Source organism: Diadema setosum, chromosome 13, assembly GCF_964275005.1.
Source record: "Diadema setosum chromosome 13, eeDiaSeto1, whole genome shotgun sequence".
Classification (NCBI taxonomy): Eukaryota; Metazoa; Echinodermata; class Echinoidea; order Diadematoida; family Diadematidae; genus Diadema; species Diadema setosum.
Genome location: NC_092697.1, coordinates 37,717,154 through 37,741,071, shown reverse-complemented (window position 1 = coordinate 37,741,071; position 23,918 = coordinate 37,717,154). Strand labels below are relative to the sequence as shown.

The following is a 23,918-nucleotide window of genomic DNA, read 5'->3' as shown; positions in this document are numbered from 1 at the left end:
TGGATTTTTTTTCTTCCACTTAATTTGAATGATGTTGACTTTACAAAAATTACTTTCTGCAGTTTTTCCTTCAGTTGTTTTACTGTGTTTACTGTATAGCTTTTTACATTACCAGGAAAAACATTGCAAATATGTCAATATGTCAAGAGATAATGTTCACATGCCAGATTTGACAATGTAGTACAATGTACTGACATAACAGTAGCAGATCTACAGGGGGGAGTTCGAGGTTTAAACCCCCTCCTTAGGCTGCCAAGTAAAAAAAAAAGAAAAGAAAGAGTGCACAATCGAACAAAAAATAATTAATCAATTATTTTGAGACCAAAATAAACATAAAGACACTTTTCTTGACTAAAAATTGTCAATTTCATAACTGAAAATGAAAAAATGTTTGCCCCTAACGGGGCGAAAATTATAATACACTAACAATATACATTATATCTATACACTAATATTTACTTATGAGTAAATTTAGTGTATATCAAGATTGTAGCCTCGCGTCCTCAAGTGTGCCCCGTGGAACATAACTTTAGTAAACCCTACATTTTTCCTTTTCTTCTATGCTTTCTAGTAATATAAGAATAATTTTTATTGCTCGAACAATGCGATTACGTTTTAGCTTTTAATGAATACATTTCAGACGAATGGCAAAATGAAAGTGGCTCGCTCGCTCTGTCCGTACTTGTAGTAAAATGAATAGTTTGCATAAGTTATGATCATAGTCCTTCGCAGTGATTTTTTTCTACTATGTTTAATTCCCCAGAAATTTGATTTTAATGCTCTATGTAAACGTGACTTTTATACTCTGTTTTTACGAAAAGTCCCTACCATGGAAAGGGGTATTCCCCTCCCACACCCTCCCACGGGATCTCACACTGTCACATAAAATAATGTACAGTTGTACCCCCGTATCTCATAACCATAGTCCTTCGCAACGATTCTTTCCACTGTTTAATTCCCTCTAAATTTGCTTTTAAATGCTCTATAAACGCGACTTTTGTACTCCATTTTTACAAAAAGTCCCTACTGTGGGAGGGGGTATCCCCCCTCTCACATGGATGTGCTCCGGCCCTGTCGAGATTTTGCCCCCCCCCACCCCCCTAATTATTTGGGCAAAAAAGAGAAAAAATAGAGCATGCAAGTATGCTTAAAATCGCAAGCTGCAACCCTAAAAATGAAAAATCTCCCTACTGTGGGAGGGGGAATAACCCCCTCCCACACCCTCCCCCCCCCCCCTCGCTCGCTTTGCTCGCTCAGGCTCGGTCGCTACACTCCCTCGCAGTACCCAGCTCAGCCCCATAAACCCCCTCCTTGGAAAAAAGCTAGATCCGCCCCTGCATAAATAATTGGGTAATCAGTTATTATTTTTAAGTAACTAAATAATAAAATTTTAAGTAATTTTTTTTGTGGACTAGACCAAAGTTTTGTTGCTGTTGCTTCAATTTCTGTGTAGTGCATGAAATCAAGAGTACAGGACAACTTTCATGACTGGTAGTAGTAGGTATACTACTTATCTCTTTATACAACATATTATATTAAATGGGTTAGTCAAATACTGGTTAGTGTTGGCTAAACACAGTCACGTGATGGAGGTACATTCGTTATGTTCGCCCATGGGCGAATATTCTTGTTATGTTCTCCCATGTGAAAACATTTTCACGTAACAAATACCCGCGCGCACAGTGAATTTGGCTCTGCGCGAGCTAGCGTGATCGAGTGCGTTGTGCGCGTGCTGGACCTTTACGCTAAGCGTACCATGAAGGTACGGTGTACGGTTTGATGTGCCACTTTCAGAGCGTGAAATCAATTGATAATGATGGTATTTGACTAACCCATATAATATAACAGATGATGACTTTTGTTGTCGGGAACATACCATACGTTCGACCCTCAGGGTTTGAAATGCTATTTCGGGAGGCTATAAGTCCCTCAACTTCGTCTCGGGACTTATAACCTCCCTCAATAGCATTTCAAACCCTTCGGGTGGAACATTCGGTATGTTCCCTTCCCCGCCAGTCATCATCTATATAATGTTCATAATCAAGGCTAAATGACATTTCAAACCGCTGTTCAGCACACCTGATTGGTTATGCATGTTTTATCATTAAGTATATAAAACACAAACCATAAAAAATAATAGCATAATGATATGAATTTTCTTTCCTTTAAGTGTACTTTGCTAATTCTGGTGATTGCATAAGAAGTGAATGTACAACTGTAAATTGTGAAGTTCAAAAATATGTCAAATTCATATTTGTTCTTGAATATACAGTATATCATGCCTGTAATTCTGTTTTCTAACATTGCAGATATTGCTCTCTGCTAGTTTGAGTGACTCTCACAACAGTGCCAACATCACGCTGTCTGGGTCACATGACCTGATGCGAGTCAATGACATCAAACTACCGCTCACAGTTGCACCGTACAATGTCAGGAAACCCTATGTGGAGGGATTTATGGATGACGTGCTGAAGCAGCCATTCATGCGTAAGAATGTATCCCATTGTTTTTGGAATAATTGATTCATTTTGAATACGCTGTTACTCTATCATAACTCCTATCAAATGACTGTATATCAACCATTGTGTGTTTGACCATTTCACCAGGATTTTTCCCCATCTTGTAAGAGAGAAGTGAAGTGAGGTATTTACAGGTATGAATCTCCTACACATGCAACTGACAGCTGTAGCCTTAGTCTTAACTTACAATAGGCTTTGCAATGAGGATAAAGTGAATCGCCAAAGGGCACTCCTGCTGGGCTGGGACTCGAACCTTGAATGTGTAATGGAAGTCAAAAGTCTAGGCCGCATGGTCTTAACTGCTCAGCCACAACAGCTCCATGTAGATCTGCATGTCAAGTTCATTCAAAACCTTTTCCATTATATTAAAATTTTCTGCATTCTAAGTGAAATCAAGAAAAAGCTATTCTTTACTTAAGCAAACTGTATGGAAAACTGAAAAAAACTACAATATTGTATTTCTTTCTGAGAGTACACCTTGTAGCAACCACTGATATTGTCTCAATCCAAACAGAGATAGTATGGGAAGGCTTTCAATGGCCCATTTGAGTTTGCATTGAACTTATAGGGTGTGTACAGTTCTGGTCGAGATGAGGATTTACCTTTTAACATTTTGTGAGATATTCAGAAACCACTCTATAAGATGTTAAAGAGCATGCAATTCTAAGGGGTATTAAATGTTTATTTGATGAAAATCAACCCATTTACAATGTGCAGAGAAAATTGTGAAGATATTTTCATGGGTTTCAGAATTCGTGCTAGCCAGAAGTAGTGCAAAATACGCAAAAATCAATGTACAGTGAATTTTTTTTTGTGTTTACAGTATATAAAATATGTCATCATTTTTGGGACCAGAGAAAGGGAGTGAAGGGAGACACAGCAATTGTTATGTAGTAACAAGATATAAATTTTATAAAATGGGATGGGAAAAAGTGCTTGTATTCCTTTAATCACAGTCTTTTTTTTTTTAACCTATTTTATGTGGTCACAAAGATAGTGCTTAAATGCTAACGAGCAAGATACCAAGAGACTGATGACTTTAAGTCCTCTCCAAAGGGCTAGGCAATGAAGATTACGTGCCTAGCCCATGCAGGGGCACAACCTGTGGTACCAGGGGACTGAACCAAGGACCTCAAGTTTGAGAGTCTGTCTTCTTATCCACTGAGCCAGAGCAGCTGCTCAGAAAGAAAAGGGATTTCAAAGAGAGAAAATATGATTGCAACTTCAAACAAAGATTCTATTCATGCGACAAGTTAGACAGATTGAGTGCATAGACTAAGCCATTTGAGACTTCAAAGAGCTACATGTAATTCGAAGTTATTACATTTTATGCAGAAAGAGTCTTTTTTTTATCTTTCTATCCCCGACAGCTAAATGTCACCTGTTGTCGGACGGTAACATCACCACATTTGATCATGTGACTTTCCCCTACACTTTGTCTGAGTGTGAACATGTGGTGGCCAAGGATTGCTCCAGCTTGCAACGCTTCACACTGCTAGCCAGGGGAGTGGCTCAGAAAAAGGTAAAGTCCCCCCCTTCCCCCCCCCCCCCCACCACAAGGTCGGAGGGAATGCATGTGTGTTCCGTAAATCTCCGGTAAAGGGGTATCATACTTTTCATGCGACAAAATATGACCTGAGAATTGTAAAAAGAGGGGTTTATTTTGACTTTTCTCTTGGAGATTTCTTTTAAAAGGAGGGTGTTTTTTCTCTCTTTCTCACTGGACTCCTGAGAAATTTAGAAAGGGTGTTACAAAAATATGTTGGAGATCATAGAAGAAGTTATCAAATTGAGGGATGAAATTCTTGAAATTGCTGCTGGTTTTGAAAGCTCATTCCATGTTCGCGATTGTTTCATTTCATTAACTTTTAAAGGTATTGCTCAGACACCTTACCTGAGATGTTGAGGTGGGGGGGGGGGGGGTCTGTCTTTCAAGAGATAAGGGGTTTGAATGAGAGCTCACCTGAGATGGGAGGGGCTAGAAGTGCATTGAGCAGTGTTTCCAATTTAGGGGGGTCTTCAAGGCTGGGAAAGCCTACACAAATTACTGCCCAGGGGGTAATTGTCCTAGACCCTATATGGCATATATTTCGCAAGGTCTTTATTTTCATGAATTTTATGAGTCAGGTGCTATTCGAGAATTTAACAAATTAATGCACACGAATACCTCTGATCACAACATGAATGTGATGTGCTTGCGTACAATAGGTTTTGTGTCTGCAATGGGATTATAAACCTTTATATTCTTATACCATTTTCTTAAAATGTAGTTTATGTTTCAGGCAATTACTCTGTTTGCTGGTGCCAACAAAGTGGAACTGACCCCACACGAGTCCTCTGATATCATCAGCATTGTGCTGAATGAAGAACCAGTAGAGGTACCCAGGTACTCCAAGGTGGTCCTCTTTGATAACGGCACTAGCTCCACAGAATCCCTTCTTCAGGGCCAGGATCTGAGGCTCAAGGCACCAGGACCAAACCTAATTGACGTGGTATGTTACTTGTGAAGCACTGGTTGTGACTGTGTAGCTATAATAATATACTCATCATTAACATTGACTTGTGTTATATTTCTCTCAGTCTCTTTCTTATTCCTGCTGTATTCTTATTAGGTGATCCGAGTATCCTCTCGGATCACCTTCTGTTTTTGTACGGATTCTTTCTTCTTCTTCTTCTTCTTTTTCTTATTTCTCCCCAAAAGTTGTGCATCGATTAGCTCAGAAAGTCCTCTTCCTATCAATTTCAAACTTATACCATATATGTATCGTCTCCCAAAGACGGCAATCGAACTAAAATCAAAGTGATCAGTCGACCATGACGTCACAATGACGTCATTATATGAAAACACATTCTCAATCATATCTCATTAATGGAATGGAATTTTTCAATGAAATTTATGTCACATATATTTCAAGTCAAGCGCATTCTACTCATATTCTCAAAATTCATCTATACCTTAAAACGTGCGTGTACGCGCGCGTTGAAATATTTGTATGCTCAAATCGAGCTCAAATTTTTTTTGCACACGTTTCAGACCATTTAGAGCATTTTTTGAAAAATTGAAAAAATTTTACGGACGCGTACGCGCGCGCGCATATACGCACGCACAGCTCATATGCAATAGAAATTTCCCGTTTTTTCACACTTATTGTTTGCCTGAAATGTCAGGGAATATGTCTACCAAGTTTCAAGTCAATCCGACTCAATATGACGTCATACGGGCCCGTCAAAGTTGAAATTCCGCGCGCGCGTCAATGGCGATATACAGTGCAACAATGCCAAAAAACCGCCAATTTTAAATCCGATTTTACTCGTCAGGATGGACGGTGACCCCCCATTTTCTTTACATATTCTGAAAGCTGATGAGTTGTACATGTCATTTCATGGGTTGGCGATGCTGGAAAGATGATTAAAAGATATCAAATTTCTTAATAAAATAAAAAGAGTAAATTTTCAAAATGACGTCATCAAATTACAAGTTCACTCGAGCGTATCTCACTTATCCTTTGCCCATTTTCATTCAGATTTCAGTATGTTGTAGCTTACTAAATGCTCTTTCATTAATGTAGTAACAACATTTTGATTAGATGACGGCATCACCTCGTAATATTGGATTGAAAGTAATCTTGTCAAATTTGACCAGTTTACGTGTTATCTTAATGGGAGTGCAGTTTTTCTGGAAATGAAAATTGACATGACTATCTTTTTCGAGCATTAGCTCACTTATGCTTCGGTGAATTTCTCTAAGATTTTAATATGTTGTAGCTGAGACTTTGGGCTATCGTAAATGTGCCCTTCATTTTTTCATACGGTATCGGGATCACGTCCAAAAACTTGGTTGAAATCAAAGCCTATCTTCGATGTATTTTCATATTTCTTTCTTTTTCCAACTTTCTTTGCAATAACTCAAGAAAAAGATACTCTATCACCACCATATTTTGCACATGTTTAGTTCATGTCACGTACATTATTTCATAAAATAACAAGTACTTCATCAGACGCCATCTTGGGTATGTAAATTAAGGTCAAAGGTCATAAATGTTTCATCCTGTATCTTGGTGAATACATGTTCTATCTTCCCCATATATTGCACACGTAAAGACCGTGTTACAAGGATCATTTCACAAAATAACCACTTTTTGCTCTAATGCCATCTTGTCTGTGCAGATCGGGGTCAAAGGTCATATGTACTTCTTTCTTTATCTTCGTTATGACGTGTTATCTCTATGGGAGGGAATTTTTCTAGATGTGAAAATTGACATGATTGTCTCTATCGAGCACTAGCTCACTTACCCTTCGGTGAACTTCTCCCAGATTTTAATATGTTGTAGCTGAGACTTTGCGCTATCGTACGTGTTTCCTTTGTTTTTCATATGGTGTCGGGATCACGTCCAAAAATGTGGTTGAAATTAAAGATTATCTTTGATGTATTTTCATATTTCTTTCTTTTTCCAATGTTCTTTGCAATAACTCAAGAAAAATAGCCCCTATCAACCCCATATTTTGCACATGTTTAGTTAATGTTACGTACATTATTTCATAAAATAACAACTACTTGATCAGACACCATCTTGGGTATGTAAATTAGGGTCAAAGGTCATAAATGTTTCATCCTGTATCTTGGTAAATACATGTCTTATCTTTCCCATATTCTGCACATGCAAAGACCATGGTACAAGAATCATTTCACAAAATAACCACTTTTTGCTCAGATGCCATCTTGGGGGTGCAAAGGTCAAATATACTTCATTCTGCATCTTTGATAGTGTATACGGAATTCGGTACCCAAGATGGCAGGTCTGACTCCCTTTTCAAAATGAGAATCCAAACATCACACGACCAATGTCCGTAATCTCAGGTGAAAACTCGAATCATTGATTTAAAAAAAATCGGATCACCTAATTTGTCAGTCTTGACAAATTGCGAGTCTAGTTGTAGTGTAATTTTATTAATATACTCTATTTTTGCTTTCTGGTTTATATGTGTACTTTTGTTTTGTTTTGATTGTAATGTTGTGTATTTGAATATAATGTTTTTGTATCTTTTTATTGTGCAGGGCCCCTTGGTAGGGCGGTTTTTTAACTGAAAGGGCTACCCTGTTGAAATAAAGTGGAAATAAAAATAAATAAATCATAGTTGCTAATTAAGGTTCATAATTCATAGCTATGATTACAAGTACAATGATGGCAGAACTTGCTGATAATTCACATCCTTTGAGTCAATTACCTCATATTTATGTACTTATAATAACTCTTCATGTGTCGTAGTAGAAAGCCCTTGTGTGCCACATTATTCTGAGACACCAACCTTGTCATGCTTTGAGAAAACATTCTGTTTTTCAAATCTATGTTACTTCTACAGATTTCTTTTAAGCTGAATGTATACTGATTAAGTTGTAGAGAAAATGCCAAGCTTTGCTTTGATGTAAATTGTATGACATATCTATGATGACTAGGAGCTAAATTACTGTAAAGGCATGACTTCTGCACACAAAACAGTGACAGAAACTAATTAGAATTTACACGCAAATCCAGGACATAACATCACTTGTTAGTCAATCACCACATAAAATGCAAGCTATATGTAAGAGGAACGGAAGCGCGAGAAACGCTTTTATTGTACTGGGCATTTGGCGATTTATCGATCATTTTGGGCGGGTTTGTGCGTTTGAGCAGAATATGCGAAGTTGGCATGCCATCGATTGAGTCGGACGTGTGAACATGGCACATAAAGAGTTAAGTTTCTACATAGTTATGAACAAACATTAGATATGTGCTATGTTCCCTTGTATGTGCCTGCATGTGTGTGTGTATGTGTGTCCCTACCCAACTATGGGGCTCCGGAGGGGCCGCTTGTGTTTCCTGAATCTCCAGTATGGTGATATTTTTGCATGATTAATCAGCTCAAGATTACAAGAAAGGGGGTGCAATTACATGTAACTTCTCACCTGGAGAGTTCTTTAATTTTGTTTTTCTCGTTCTCTTTAGATTCCCTAGAAATATAAACAAAGAAGTTCTAAAACATCTGGAAAATCATAGAAAAATTGATCAAATCCTGGAATGGAATTCCTGCTAGTTTTGATAACTCACTCCTCATTCAGGATTATTTCATTTTGAAAAGTAAAATCACGAGCTCAATGTTTTGCAACTGTATCAGGGTATTGTGATGATAAACAGGTCAATTTTATGTTATATATTATCGTTGTTTATGTTCCTTCTCTACCATTTCCTGACAGACAAAGAGATACCTGGAATACCAGAAGGAGATGGAGCAGGCTACGGAGGAAGTGACCACACCCGTAACCACGCCCGCAACCACGCCCAGGAGAGAAGGAAACACTCTCAGTCTTCATGAAATCTTGACAGGACACTCTGAGCATGCCCATCACCATGACAACCATGAAGGTCATCACCATGACCACCATAAAGGTCATCACAAGAGTCACAGTCACCACCGACAGGTAGTAAGCCCACCACTTCACATTATCAACTAATTATGTTGCCGATGTTCTCTTGAATGCGCAGAAACATTGCTTTGGCGCTGTGCCAATTTCTCATTTATTCTTTTATGTTATGTTACCAAATTGATAAAAGTAACAATAGTAATGGTGATAATTACGTTTATTACATAGGATAATGATGACAGTAACAATGTTTATAGTGATAGTTATTGCCATCATCATAACATGAACGATGATGGTAATATTGTGCAGCCATGTAAGTCTCCCCCCTCCCAATCTTTGTTTTTGTTAAGATCCAGCAAAATTAATTGACATACTGTGTAAGACAGATATTACCATATAAGCCATATATTCTTTGAATTTGGAAGTTGGGTGCTATTTGTGGATTTAATGACACACAAAACTACATCTGTGATCTTAACATGAATGTGACATGCATGCATGTGTACAATTTTCCATTCACTCTACTCCAGGATCATGAATTCACCCAATCGCAACATTGTTAGAAAGTTCAGATTCACAAAAAAAATCAAGACTCTGTAAATAGTTGTATACAGTAATATATGTGTGGTGTGTACAACTCATCACATAATTATTCTCATTAAGGCTGAGAAACAGACAGCAAATCATGGTAGTTTGACATAAAGTTTGGAAATTTAATATGTCACTAGAAGTTTGCTACCTCAGCTCCCTCTTGTCTGAATTCTTAAGTCTGAGAAGTGAAATGTCTTGAAAATTAAAATTTTCAGGTTTTCATGAAGCATGTTGTAATGATAGTGTGAATTGATCTACTGCATTTAGCCCCTTGTGTGCTTTGAGTGCTGATTGGCACTGAAAATCTCAATATTGTACACACTGTCCAAAGACCCTGCCAGTGAAAGGGTTAATGCCTATTAATCCCTTGCATGCTTGACTCTATCTAAACTTCAAAACAGACTCATGATACTGTGATTAGTTTGAGCCAGCTTTCCTCTCATTGTTGGGGATAGTTTTGAGATAAAGAGGGGCAAATTACAGTCAAACCTGTCTTAGTGACCACCTTTCTATAACAGCCACCTGCCGTACATGACCACTAATAACAATTCCCTCTGAGAGAAAAAGCATGATAAAGAATCTGTCTATAGCAGCCACCTGTCCATTATGACCACTTTATTTCATCTCCCTTGGGTGTCCACTATAGGCAGGTTTGGCTGTATTTATCATTGGAAAGATGAGACTGTACAGAATATAATGACCAACATCATCATAGAAATCATTTGATATTCAGTGACTTGATCATGTGATGTGATGAATGACATGTGATCATTGTGTAAGGTCACCTGACCAATTTATGATAATCTTCTCCTTGACCTAGCCATCTGGTGAAGACCTGTACTGGGCGGGGCTGACTCGGTATGTGGAGCTAGTCATGAAGGACCAGGAGGCTGAGTTTGAGCGCTTCTACCAGCCCCTCCTGGAAGGCGGGGCCGACCCCGCCCGGCAACTACAACCCATTGAGACGCTGCGCCTGATCCGTGTGGATGGCAGCTACCTGATCGATGCTCCAAATGAAGGCGTCATGGTCTTCTATGATGGGATGGACATCAGAGTCAAGGTATCATTTTTGTTTTTCTCCCTGCTCTGTTTCTATGGCAACAACATCCTCAATCAGAGAATTGAAAAACACAAAAGCATACATTGAATATACTGCTAAATATTACTTGCATGTAGTGCATTCCATCATATAAACCTCTGTGGTGGTGCTCTTAACTTATTAGCTGTGTATATGATTTTTTTAATCACATTTTTTCAACCTCCTCAAAAACAAAACAACAGATACATGTGAGAGAATGCCTGTAATACAGAACAACATATCTATTCAGACATGGTCACATTGTAAAAGTGGCCCAAGCAATGTCTATGTACCATTCCAATGACTTCTGAAACTCCCTTTCATACTTATCTGATATTTCTCATAACTTTAGCCAGTCTAACACTTCAGTTTCATTCACAGTAACTATTCCCAGTCAGTTAAATTTGTCCACACTACAACCACACTTGGTGTGAACTTGTGATAAGACACTCAAGTAGATGTTCTTGATATGTGTGGTCTACATTGACATGAAATACCAATCACTTTATAATAATTGTTTCTTTTTCAGATCTCTAGGCGGTACCAGAACCTTCAGTGTGGTCTCTGTGGCAACTTTGATGGAGAATCAACGCCAGAGACAGAGTTTGTCGGTCCTGACAGAGAAGTTTATTCCAGTGGACCTCATTTTGCTCGGTCATACCAGCTGACCAATGATGAGTGCACCAGAAGGGCAGGTGAGTAGCCATGGGTCAGGCTTTCCGCTCAGGTTCTGTTTCTTGGTTAACCCTTCACTGGCTGTGCTTTCTTCCCCAAATGGACACAGACATCTGGAAACCAGTTTTGAATGAATAGAGATTACAGTGCACTCCCGTTACAATGAACAGTTATGATGAAATTCCAGTTACAACAAAGTACAAATTCAGGCCGCAACATTATCCACCCTTTGTATTTTTATTATTTGTTTGGTTATAATGAAATTTCAGTAGAACAAAAGAAAACTGCCAATCCCAAGGACTTCATTATAACAGGATTTCACTGTACCTAATCCATCTAATCCCCATTTTGTCACCATTGCCTTCCTGTAGGACTGAGGTATATTGCTTTCACCATGTAGACTTGCTGTCTTTACAATAAGGTCAAATTTGGATAGATTACTGAATGCTGGTTAAAAAACTTGGCATGTTAACCCGTTGAGGACGAGTTCCCGAGTATACTTGGGCAAATGTTTATGGGAAAAGCGTATTGTAGCAAAATCAGTCCGTCTTCAAAGGGTTACTGTGCGAGATGAAATTTTGCGTACAGGTATTTTCGCGAATTGCTACTTGGAGGACATTTTGGAGTGTTGTTAATTTCGCGGTTGCCAGGGTCTAACTGAACTTAGTTATTTGCGTGTTGTTATTTTTGCGGTTCAAAGGCGATTCGCGACATTCGCGAAAATAAAATCACCGCAAAAATTTCAGCTCGTACAGTAAGTAAAGTGCTTGGCACAAAAGAGTTGAAGGATGAAGACTTCACTTACAGACTTTATCTCAAATCTCTTCAAACACTTGGTTGAAGCTTGTGTTGACTTCCTTTGTACGTGGGCTATCAGGGGATTGTGCCAATTACTGAATAAATTGTAAGATTTGGGATTGCGGTTCAAGTGGAAACTGAATCCACCATGTATGAAATCTGTGCTCTATGGTGAATTATCACATCTCCATGGAAACGAGATTACTTGCCTTACTGTGATGGTCACATTTATTGTAAGATTCTTTATACAGTGTGCACTCTCGTTGGATCACGGCTCTAATGAAATTCAGGTTACAACGAAGTAAAACTTCAGGCCACAACATTATCCACTCTATATATTCTTATTGTTTATTTGTTTGGTTATAACAAAATTTCTATATAACGAGAAAACTGTCGGTCCGAGGACTTTGTTATAACGGGAGTCCACTATAATGCAAAAACAATGAAATACAAGGAAAAGTAGAAATTACGCGGTGCGTAAAATATGTTCCCGCCGGAAGTAGCATTTAGTAGCAAAATGTACAATATAGGTAAAAAGATCAAGGTCAAAGGTGAAAGAAGTCAAGGGTCAAAATTCTATGTAGAAGTTTTGAAGCCCTCACCTAGTGCCATCACATAAAGCAAACGGAATCGAAATCGGGTTAGAAATGACGAAGGAGTAGCATTTTGTAGCCAATGTACAATATAGGTAAAAAAATCAAGGTCAAAGGTCAAAGAAGTCAAAGGTCAAAATTCTGTGTAGAAGTTTTGAAGCCCTCACCTAGTGCCATCACATAAAGCAAACGGAATCGAAATCGGGTTAGAAATGGCGAAGGAGTAGCATTTGGTAGCAAAATGTACAATACAGGTCAAAAATCAAGGTCAAAGGTCAAAGAAGTCAAAGGTCAAAATTCTGTGTAGAAGTTTTGAAGCCCTCACCTAGTGCCATCACTTAAAGCAAACGGAATCGAAATCGGGTTACAAATGGCGAAGGAGTAGCATTTGGTAGCAAAAAAGTACAATATAGGTAAAAAATCAAGGTCAAAGGTCAAAGAAGTCAAAGGTCAAAATTCCGTGTAGAAGTTTTGAAGCCCTCACCTAGTGCCATCACATGAAGCAAACGGAATTGAAATCGGGTTACAAATGGCGAAGGAGTAGCATTTTGTAGCAAAAAAGTACAATATAGGTCAAAAATCAAGGTCAAAGGTCAAAGAAGTCAAAGGTCAAAATTCTGTGTAGAAGTTTTGAAGCCCTCACCTAGTGCCATCATATAAAGCAAACGGAATCGAAATCGGGTTACAAATGGCGAAGGAGTAGCATTTTGAAGCAAAATGTACAATATAGGTCAAAGGTCAAGGTCAAAGGTCACAACTGAAATTCTGTATAGAAGTTTCAAAGCTCCTATGTAGTGCTATCATATAAAGCAAACAGAATCAAAATCGGGTTAGAAATGGCGAAGGAGTAGCATTTTGAACATTTTGATCACACACGGACGCACGGACACACGGACGCACGGACGGACACACGGACGGACACACGGACACACACACGTACGGAGCCCGTTTCATAGTCCCCTGCTCGAACTCGTTCGGCGGGGACAAAAAAGATATTCTTTGTATAATACTTCAAGATGAGAATGAATCTCTGATTTTTTTTTTCACTGCTTTAAAATTGCTGGCTGTTTATCTCTCCTCCTCTCATGTCTAGCCAATGGTTGTGTTCTCATGATGTCATTTGTCAAGAAGTCTGCAATTCCTCAGGGCAGCTGTTTGTCCCTGTACCAGTGTTATTCTTTGTACAGTTTAAAATGAAAATGAACCCAGGAGTATTTTGTAACTTTTTCCTATTCTTTTTTTTTTTTCCTGACCCATCAGACAATAGCTGTCTTCCCTTGATGACGCAAGTGAAGAAGTCTAGAATCATCGTGGATGACTACGAGTACACCTGCCGCTCTGACCTCCAAGTGCCTCAGTGCCCTCCCACCCACCTGGCCTCCAAGATGGAGACAGTTGTTATGACGTTTACCTGCCGAGGCACCCTGCTCACTTGCAAAAGGAACTGTGAGGATAGTGAAATGACAGTTACTGCTAATGTGGACATGCACATGAACTGTGTCCCCATACCGTAGTAACACAGATATCACATTTAGTCTTCAATGCAGTACTGTATAAGTGGACAGATTGCCGCAATTTTTTTCACTTGGCCGGATAAGATGAATTTCACACATTTTTAATTTTTCAGAATGAAGACATTAACTAGTGGTACGTATTACAAGCAAAAATATTTGCATGCTTTTATTTTTGTGCTAATTTCTAGTCACAAGAAATGCACAAAAATTTCCACACTGCAAAAATTTCCACTTTACAGTAATGTGTTTTATTACTAGCATTTTTTTTTTTAAAGATGAAACATTAGGTAGAAAGACAATATGCTTACACCTTCACTTCTCATGTAACAGCTTAGTATATATAAGTTTCATTCAATTGTTTTATTCGTGCAAATATGCATGGAAAATTATTGTCTTCACCATGACCAGAAAATAAGAGTAATAATGAATGATAGTGGCCATATTTTCTATGTTTGTCTGAACTACTCTGATACTTCTGTGGAAGAAGTTTAAGATTTTTAATCCATCGAGGACAAGTTGATTTTGCTATAACACACATTTCCCATAGACACCTGCCCAAGTATAATCGAAATTCGTCTTCAAGGGGTTAAAGAAAAGCAATGCACTTCTTCCTTGACATTATGTAACTTAATTACTTTTCCTCCTAATTGGACCTCCTCTTCCTCATCCCCCCTCCCCTCATTTGCTGTCATCTTCATGTAAATCCTACTGGGTATGATCCACACTGTGAGATTGAGGACCACACAAGTCTAGCTCGTTTCCATGGGAACAGCAATGTACTATCACATTACTTTATCGTATTGCAATAAAAGTTACGAGCTGTGTCAACTCGTTTCTCTAAAGAGCGCACACTCCAATTGTACACCCATTGAAAAGTTCATGTTAGTGATTTATTTTGCATACCACATAATGTATTACAGTGCACTCCAGTTCTAACAAATACTGGGTACAGTTATAACGAAATATCGCAACGAAGTAAAAAATTCAGGTCAAAAGGTCATCTATATGCAATTACATACCGGTACTTTACTGTTCGGGTATAATACGTTATGTACTAGATGGATAATGAACACGGTTATAACGAACTTTGGTCACAACGAAGTAGCATTCAGGGCCTATAATTATTGTCTAGGTATCTTTTTACTCTTTACTTGTTCAGAATTAACAAATTTCACTATAATGGAAAGCAAACTGCCGGTCTCGTGGACTTTGTAAAAAACGGGAATTGCCTGTGTAATAAAAATAACAAACGCCAGTCCCAAGGACTTCATTATAACAGTTGTGCTCTGTATCTGGTGGTCAACAAATTTCATGAAAGCTCTTTTTCACATAAAAACCTAGCATGAGCACGAACAAAGGATATTCAAACCAGGATCCTCTCACCAAGACATCTTGATAAGATACCTTATCCAAAAAGAGCTTTAAACATATCTTTATCTGCTGCCCTCTGGTGTTAGAGAGCAAGACAGTGCTTTGATGAGTACAGTATTAGATGCTATAATGACTTCAATCACAGATTTAATGTCAAGGTCAATTTCTGTGATTGGCTTTTTGAATTAAATCTTGGAATGTTAAAGAATTATTAAGACGTTAGATAGAAGGATGGATGCAAAAGACATTATGACATTTGAAGGAACTGTAATATTTTTAACAGAAAAGGTTGAATACTTATTCACTGCACAGACAAAATATGTGAAATGAAACCAAGAGGGAAATGGCAAGGGATATGATTTCTGTGGTTTGTTGTTATTGTTCTTGAAATATTAAAATGTTACATGGATTTGCATGACATTCGTCGATACAATATTGTTATGTTATTCTCAGGATGCCGTGTGAATTTTTTACTGTGAATTACTTTGGGCATTTCATTAGTATAAATGAAAGTAATGTCCCCACAAGACTGTATTGGCTCTGTTAATTCAACCTACATGATGATTAATTGGCAGATGATATACCAACAGATGAAGCAAGATTTTGACATCAGCCTCCGTCTGCATTTGAAAGTGAATGAAAGCGTACGAAAGCAAAAGCTCTTCTTCTTTGAGTATGCAAAGTCTGTTGTTATACCATGTCAATCAGGAAGTACATTTAATGCTAACTTTCTTGCATATTATGAATGCATTGTATTGGTCCCAGGTCTTGGTACGTTCAAGCTATAAAACTGATTTTGTATTGCGATAGCCATATTGCTGCACCAACTGAGTGAAAATGTGATTTCTGTTTTGTAATAGCTGCATGCGCTGCAATAAATCATTTATGCACATTAATGTATTGTATGTCATGATAATATCCGTTTGTAGTAGACAAGTCACATATGTACAGCTTTGCCATTGCATTAACTAAGGTTTTGATGTATGGATATGTATGTTACATACATACACACACACACACACATGACACACACACAAAACAAGGGAATAATTCTCCTGGTACTGCACAGCAATTTGCTCTGCATTTTGGATAAAATTGGTATACAAAGTTTCAGTTGTGTACCAGTTTGATTACATTAATTGTATTCAATTTTGTGCAAAATATGTATAACTGTAAATGCTATTCAATACCAAGAATGGAAATTATACCCTGACAACATACACACATACACAAAATTCCAGCAAGGATAAGAACTTGAAGTGTGCAGGAACTTAATGCTCATTATTAGACTTTAAAATCCAGCCATAAAAATATCATCAAATAACATTCAATCGTTTTATGTACATACACTCATGGCAGTGATGAAAACCCTGCTACAGGAACAAATAAAGCTGAAAGCAGTGTTTATTTATACAATACCATACATAATGGCAAAATATGTTCTGCAGACCATAAAGGTGCTAAGTATGATTTACTAAAATCTGTAGAATAGATACTTAGTTAAAAATTCATACACTGTACCTTGTTGAAATCTTTCGCCATATCTGAAGGCCAACTTAGATGCTCATTTAAAATCGTTTTCTTTTGTTGTTTATATATATATATATATATTTTTTTTTTTTTTTTGGGGGGGGGGTCATAACTCCAACGAGTTCAAAAGCTCCTTGTACAAATAAAGTAAACAAGCACATCTTTTGGAAAATCACAACAGTTATTCTGAGTTGTAAAACCTGCTTGTTTCTTTGCATCTAGGATATCCTAAGATCATAGTACAAGGGCTTTAAAACTGCAGATCAAAAAATATATTAATATACAGTGAAATATGGATTGAAGGCAAATATATTATAGTCATATAATTGGTAAAAAACTGTACTTACTAGCATGTTGAACAAAATTTCTTCAACAAATTCCCTTGAAAACAAATATTTACATCAACCTTCTGATTTAAATCTCAAAATCATTATTCACGTCATGAAGAAAGAAGATCGGAATGAACATGTTTCCATTAGTGTTCTAAACACGTATTACTGCATTATGCACTTTGTATACACAATAATACATTCTTATGAAGTTATTATTTCTGTTTGTAAATACAGCCACATTTTTTCTATAACTTTTGTTCTAAAATCTGCCTCTATAAAATGGCAAAGATCCAAATGAACGTTTCATTGAAAACATATTCTGAACATGTGGTTATACATACCACTGAGGCAATGTCTCAAAATATTCACTCATCAACCTTTAAAAGCCTCACAACAATGTATAAAAAAAGACAAAGCAAGTCTGATTTCTTGTTCACATAGTATTACAATACAGTATTACAATAAGTTTCTGCACATAACCTTTCTGCAGTCCCCCTGTTGTGGTTACCACTGAATAAAAGACAAGACATGTTGATTAAAATGAATCCTGTCATAAGCTGGAAGTTCTAAAAACACATTTACATGGCTGTGCTGCTTTGCCATGACATCCACTACGCTACCTCAGATCCCCTGAGCCCTAGCCTGGACTCGCATTAGTTCGGAGCCACCGGAGAGTGTTGAATGTCTGTATAGAGGAGACCCAGAGCCTCCTTGAAGTGGTCCAGTTCCTCTTCGATAGAGGCCACCCGATCCAGGGTGGAGAACAGTTCCTGGAGCTTGGACTGGATGGTCTTCCCATTAGCCTCGTAGACCTGGTACATCCTCTCTTCCAAGGTATCACATGACTTTGTCACCTGTCGACCAGAATCAAATGGATTTCACTGACCAACTCTTTCTCAACTTGGTGATCTCAATCGGAAAGACATCACAAGAATGCATTGCCTCTATTCTTAGTATATTATTCCAAATTGCTACTTGTCAAACGGAATTAATTTCACCAAACATTGGTGTCGGTCTCTACTTTGCATGCTCAAGAGATCACTTTGGGAATAAAGAAAACCCGTTCCAAAAGGCTGCTAAATTTTGATCCTTCAAATTGGCTAGCTCACGTTGGACTTGGTGTATCTGGCAATTCTTACCATTTTCTCAAATGGCAAGGAAAACAGTTTTGTTTCTACAAGACTTATCATTTAGATAACACAGAGTTGTGTGTAATTATTCCCTAGACTTTCACTGATTTATTTCTCTGCTTTCTGTTCTCGTACCAAACAACATATCAGGATGGAATTTCCCTGAAAATTTAACAGTAAAGCAAACATCAACATCTTCAACATGCAGTTCACATTTTGTATGTTCAGGTGTACGATAGTACTGTACTGGCTTTAGCTTTACAAACAAAACTTTCTTCTTTGTTTTAGTGGTGAAAACAAAAATGTATAAATCTTTTGAAATCAATTGAAAAAGAAAATACAAGTATTAATTGAATGCTTTGCCTCAATGGTCATCACATGTAAACTGCACTAAATTAGTTTCTTGTAAAAATCCAGTGTTCCGCATACGAGGTAAACTCAATCCCATCAGAGGCTAAGTCATGACAGAGCTAGAACTTGTCATCACCTGGTTTTGAAGCACCTTTCTGAAGTCGTTGAGGAGAGTGGTATCTCGCTTTCTCTTCTCATTAATCTGGTCAATGACCTGCTGCGCACGCTGATTGATCTCTTCTCTTGATGGCAGAGATCCTTGGGTGACCTCAAGGTCACGGGTCATTAGATGGGTGGACACTGGGTCAGGGGGTTGGTGGATAGGCATCGTGGCACCAGAAGAGCACTCCTCTAAGCTTTGGACAAAAAATGCACAGGAGTCCCTGTTCACAATCTTAACATTTTCCCACAAATCACTCAAAGAGTTCTATGGAGTTATGGCTAGTAGATTTTGAAATGTCAGAATGGGATCTTGATCTTGACCTTTTACATGTATCTTTGCTTAAAAGAAAGTGGAAAATATCTTAGAACAGCAAATTCTTTATAACTGAATTTGACAGAATTTCCTCTCTTGATATACAGTATTATTATTAACTCCCAAGGGATGAACTTCTGAGAGATTAACTACCCTTGACTGTTCATCCATGGACCAAATAAATCCCTTTGCACTTGTGACATGTGTATTAAATGATTACAGAATGGTCAAAAGTACAATGGGTATAGGGCCTATAGCCTAATGTGTATAGGGTTCTACCTCTTTGAGAAAGACAAAGTGTTGGGTCAAATGTTGTGTACTTACTCGTGTTCCATTGACATCAGGGGCTCATTTGCTTGAGGGGATGGGCCATGTTTTCTTGTTTGCGCCTTGGTAGAACTAGAAAATATGGCACCATTACTGGCATTAGTCAGATCCCCTTCAGTCACATCCATCTTGAGCTAGAGACTTGCCTGGTATAGAGCCTAGTGGTAGGCCCGAGGCCGAGGTTCTTCTGTTCCTTCACTAACAGTTAACACGTTAGGCATGCACAGAGGAGTCAAGTAATGACTAAAAACAGTATCATTAAAGCGGTCACAAGTGAATGTAGTTATGTAGGCCTACAAGTACAAGTATGGTAGGGGTCCAACCCACCGACCGGGTCCATAACGACCGGCCGCGCATTATAATGGCATTGCGCTTACAGAAAGAAAATGTACGCATGGGACTACGCGCAACGGTGTTCGATTCTTCACTGGGCTACGCTACCGAGTAAAATGTGGCGAAAACAACTAAGTATTCCCTCTAAATTATCGAAATTTAGCAAAATCGAATAAGGTTTATCGTGTAACTACATATAACTAGGCCTACCTTTGCTGACTCGTTGTTAGATGTAGAGGCGTATCCTTCCGTAATAAATTTGACGATTTTGACCGCAAAATTGTCACCGCCGCTTGTACGATCGTGCACAGTATGTTACACATACACATGACATAAACATTTTGTCGCCCGCTTGCGCTACGACCGTACGAGTTGATGCAGAAACGAGAAATGAATACCGTGAAAAAACAAACCGACTCATCTAATTTATTTCAATTACGATGAAAAGTTTCCTAATGAAAATCAAGTCAAATTCATCAAACAGTCCTTCAAAAGTAATATCGAAGGATTCAAAATATATTCAAATATTATTGGGGAAAAAATTACGACTAGAAAAAAACAGCAGCTTGTCGAAAAAACGCGTTTAAGTACGCTTTATACGTATTGTCAATAGAGGGCGGGGTGGTCGGTCGATATGAGCCGGGCAACTGAGTGCGGAAAAAATGACACCCCACGCGTTCGAAGCCGCCATCTAGAGCGCGTACCTCAGATCGCATTTTCAGTGCGCGCTTGTGAATCCGGAGTATTTTCTCCACACGTGAGTAAAATTTCAGGCAAATTGTGAGATTTTTCACGTTTCTATTGATAGAAAAACGTTAGGTGTCCGATATTATGGACACCCAACCATACTACATGATGTCTATTAGCTTCAGCTGGCATGTCCACAGATACTAAACACATATTATACACAGCCCAGTCGCCGCTGTAACGTTACATACGTAGCGTATTAACAGCGTCTGGTCGGGCTACTAAACACATAGAATTCTAACTTTAGATTTCTTTCTTAATAATAAAGACAGATAGATCTACAGACATTAGGCACATTCATTTCTTGCATGCCATCGATAGCGAAATGCATAATTTTTTACTTCTCGCAAGAGTTAATGGAAAGTCTGTATGATGATTATTGTCTAGATGCTTAAAACATAGGCCGGGCACGGAATCTAGCATCACCTGGCCTAACTTCCAACGATGTCACAAGTCACACAGCTAGTCTCAAGAGCCATCGTGTGTGCAGAGTGTAGGGTTGGGGGTACCACGTATCGACACCCTAAGGATCTGTAGCTTGTTTATTCTAAAAATATAATACAAATCCGCCTAATTCTTACCTCAAATATGCCATAAATACTGCAGTTTTGAATGTCGTGACCGTCTCGTTGATTATGAATCTCCGTTTTAAAATAGCGCAATTTTAGTGCGTGCGTTCCGTTTTCTTCGCGCAGCTAAAAAGGGAACCTTGCGATCGGCACCCCCTCTCCTCCATAGGTATACACGTGAATTTCACAGCATAGGTAATACACGTGAATTTCACAGGCCATAGGTAATACACGTGAATTTCACAGCCATGCGTCGTTACTGATCGGATGTGTTATTTTTAGCTTGGTTTGTTTGAGTTTGATTTTCGTTTCTTCGTTTTTATTGTTTTTATAGCTAATGACACTTAATCCCGCGCGTACTTTTTCGTTCTATACGCAAACAGCCATGATACGCAGGGTGTCGATGGGAAGGTGCCCTGTCGATAGGTGGTGCCCCAACCACATACTTATACTATAGATTTAAAATCCCATGTACCAGCATTACCAACGCGTTGACGGTACCGTAAATCAAATGTGCCTAGCTATCTAACGTTAGGCCTACGATGAGTTTTTCTCAGTAAAGGCATCCCACACTCGTTTATAACTTGCTCAAATGAAGTCTTGTCCTTCTATTACTGTATTGGTTATATTATACAAAATTCTACGTGATAAAACTAACCTTGTCGGTTTTGACGGGAATGCTACGAAGTCATGAAGAGCAAATCAACACAAGCGGCCTCTAACAACACACTCTACGCATTCGAGCCGTGAAAATGAATTGAAAATCTCACATCTACGCAAGATATACGCGTAAGATCGGCGCCGCGGCGCGGATCAGCTGGACTAGTCGACAACGTGTGCAAATTAATCCCGGTAGCCTCCTGCACCATCACTAGGTAGGCCAAGGCAAGAGGGGCGCGTTTTTAGGATTGGGAATGGGGGCGGGGAACCACAACTTGGAGAAAAAGCAAAAGCATAGGCTTACCAGTAGTATACTGTATTCATGTTTGAAAGGCGTAGTTAATCATTATCAGGGATTGTAGGCTGGCAAGATAAGGTAGACCGACCTGGGGCCCGTTGCATAAAACTTACCGTTGAATTTCAATGGTAACTACCGTCAAAATTAGGCGTCACAGCCAATCAGCATCAAGGATGATAAAATTTACCGCTAATTTGAAGACTTACCGCTAGAAAGGAGCGGTAAGTCCAGCGGTAAGGGTTTTATGCAACAGGGCCCAAATGCGACTGGGTTGTGTAGATAGGGCCTATGGTGAAATACAAGGATGATTATTGTGTAATTAGAATGATAAATTCGATAGGGCCTACTATGGCAACATGCAATTAAAATAGGGGTTAGGATCTGTGTGTGTGTGTGTGGGGGGGGGGGGTGTATTAGGGTAGAACCGCATAATGCCAATTATCTGATTGACTAAGTTAAAACTGACTCACCGCTAAACAATGGAGAATGGGTCCGTAAATTCATCCGAAAGAATCCAAAAATAAAATGTACTCGATATCATGATACAAAGGTTTGATGAATAACGTTAAGACAGTGCAGAAATATATATATAGATAGATAGATAGATCCAGTTGCTGAACAGGCTTTGATGAGAAGCACCATAGAAGTAGAAATAGAGCTAAATAGATATAAATAGACATGTGAATGCACAAGATAAGGTCTTACATGATGTGTTTATTAGTGAGTACTATAATTGTAATAGATCATTGCGGAAGGCCCCTTTTCCTGTTTTCAATCAATATTAAAATGTTACCGGCTATAATTTATAGGTCTATATTATAGGCCTCCATTCGGCAGCTGGCAGAACAGAACAGTCATTACCGATCATCAACACATACTATATCACAGTTGAAATTAAGGCCTACGAACATAGAATAGGCCTACAGGCCTATATGTCATCTCATCAAGAAGAGAAGTCTATCCAATCATTGGCATCGACAGTATTGTGATACGGAGCTAAATTAATGTATTCATGCATGTAATTCTTGGTGTTTTTTTTTTTTAAGGTAGGGAATCCCATTTGCATACCTCAAATGAAGAGTTGTATAAATACAGTGGTATGCTGAAGAGAGTATCATTTTAGAAACTCCCATAAAGTATTGAAAGTGGAAGGTAACATTTAGTACATTTTTATTGACCGTTAGATTTTGAATTGATTTTTTTTTCGGGGCTCACCGTAAATTCCAGTACATTACTAGGCTACCTTTGCAGACCCATGCACTGCATGTGTGTCCATCATGTATATTTTGTGAAGAAATCAAAACTTACAAACATTTCTATATACATTCTTGCCACACACTCTGTATGTTATTTCATCAGCTCTTATACTTTTAGATTTGTGTTTATAGATAAAAAATACAGAAGACTGCAACAAAAAGTTATGTGTGGCTGACACACAGAACTACTGAGTAGTTGAGTTTTGTGCATTATTCAAATTGTAGATAACTGTTGACTTCCAAATTTCTCAGCAGTGGCCTAAACAAGTCCCCTGAGGTTCATATTTAATGTTTTGCTGCATTTTGGGAGGTCTGTAAAAGGTATCCCCTACCTTTAAGGATTGGTGAGGAGCGGAACTGCAGTGCAA

General features: G+C 38.4%; 2 protein-coding genes across 5 annotated transcripts in view; one reads left to right on the top strand and one right to left on the bottom strand.

Annotated features, from left to right (window-relative positions):
- LOC140236641 (uncharacterized) overlaps positions 1-16,438 on the top strand; it is a 50,420-nt gene extending 33,982 nt beyond the window's left edge. Inside the window, exons 25-31 of the mRNA XM_072316561.1 lie at positions 2,310-2,487; positions 3,890-4,041; positions 4,802-5,011; positions 8,755-8,979; positions 10,334-10,573; positions 11,121-11,286; positions 13,918-16,438. Of these exons, the coding sequence (XP_072172662.1) occupies positions 2,310-2,487; positions 3,890-4,041; positions 4,802-5,011; positions 8,755-8,979; positions 10,334-10,573; positions 11,121-11,286; positions 13,918-14,171 (1,425 nt within the window). The 3' untranslated portion in view covers positions 14,172-16,438. The remainder of the gene's footprint in view (positions 1-2,309; positions 2,488-3,889; positions 4,042-4,801; positions 5,012-8,754; positions 8,980-10,333; positions 10,574-11,120; positions 11,287-13,917) is intronic.
- Positions 16,439-16,796: 358 nt separating this feature from the next.
- LOC140236778 (synaptonemal complex central element protein 2-like) lies at positions 16,797-22,131 on the bottom strand. 4 transcript variants are annotated; one of them, XM_072316708.1, is made up of 4 exons: positions 21,995-22,131; positions 19,685-19,885; positions 19,022-19,241; positions 16,797-18,258 (listed from the first exon to the last, which is right to left on the bottom strand). In XM_072316708.1, exons 2-4 carry the CDS (start codon positions 19,813-19,815, stop codon positions 18,058-18,060), a joined length of 552 nt encoding a protein of 183 aa, XP_072172809.1. In that variant the 5' UTR covers positions 19,816-19,885; positions 21,995-22,131; the 3' UTR covers positions 16,797-18,057. The 4 variants fall into 4 exon arrangements, with proteins under 4 accessions (XP_072172809.1, XP_072172812.1, XP_072172811.1 ...); XM_072316711.1 differs by having other exon boundaries at positions 19,685-19,759; positions 21,995-22,080; XM_072316710.1 differs by lacking the exon at positions 21,995-22,131 and adding an exon at positions 21,349-21,597 and having other exon boundaries at positions 19,685-19,759.
- Between the last annotated feature and the right edge of the window lie 1,787 nt (positions 22,132-23,918).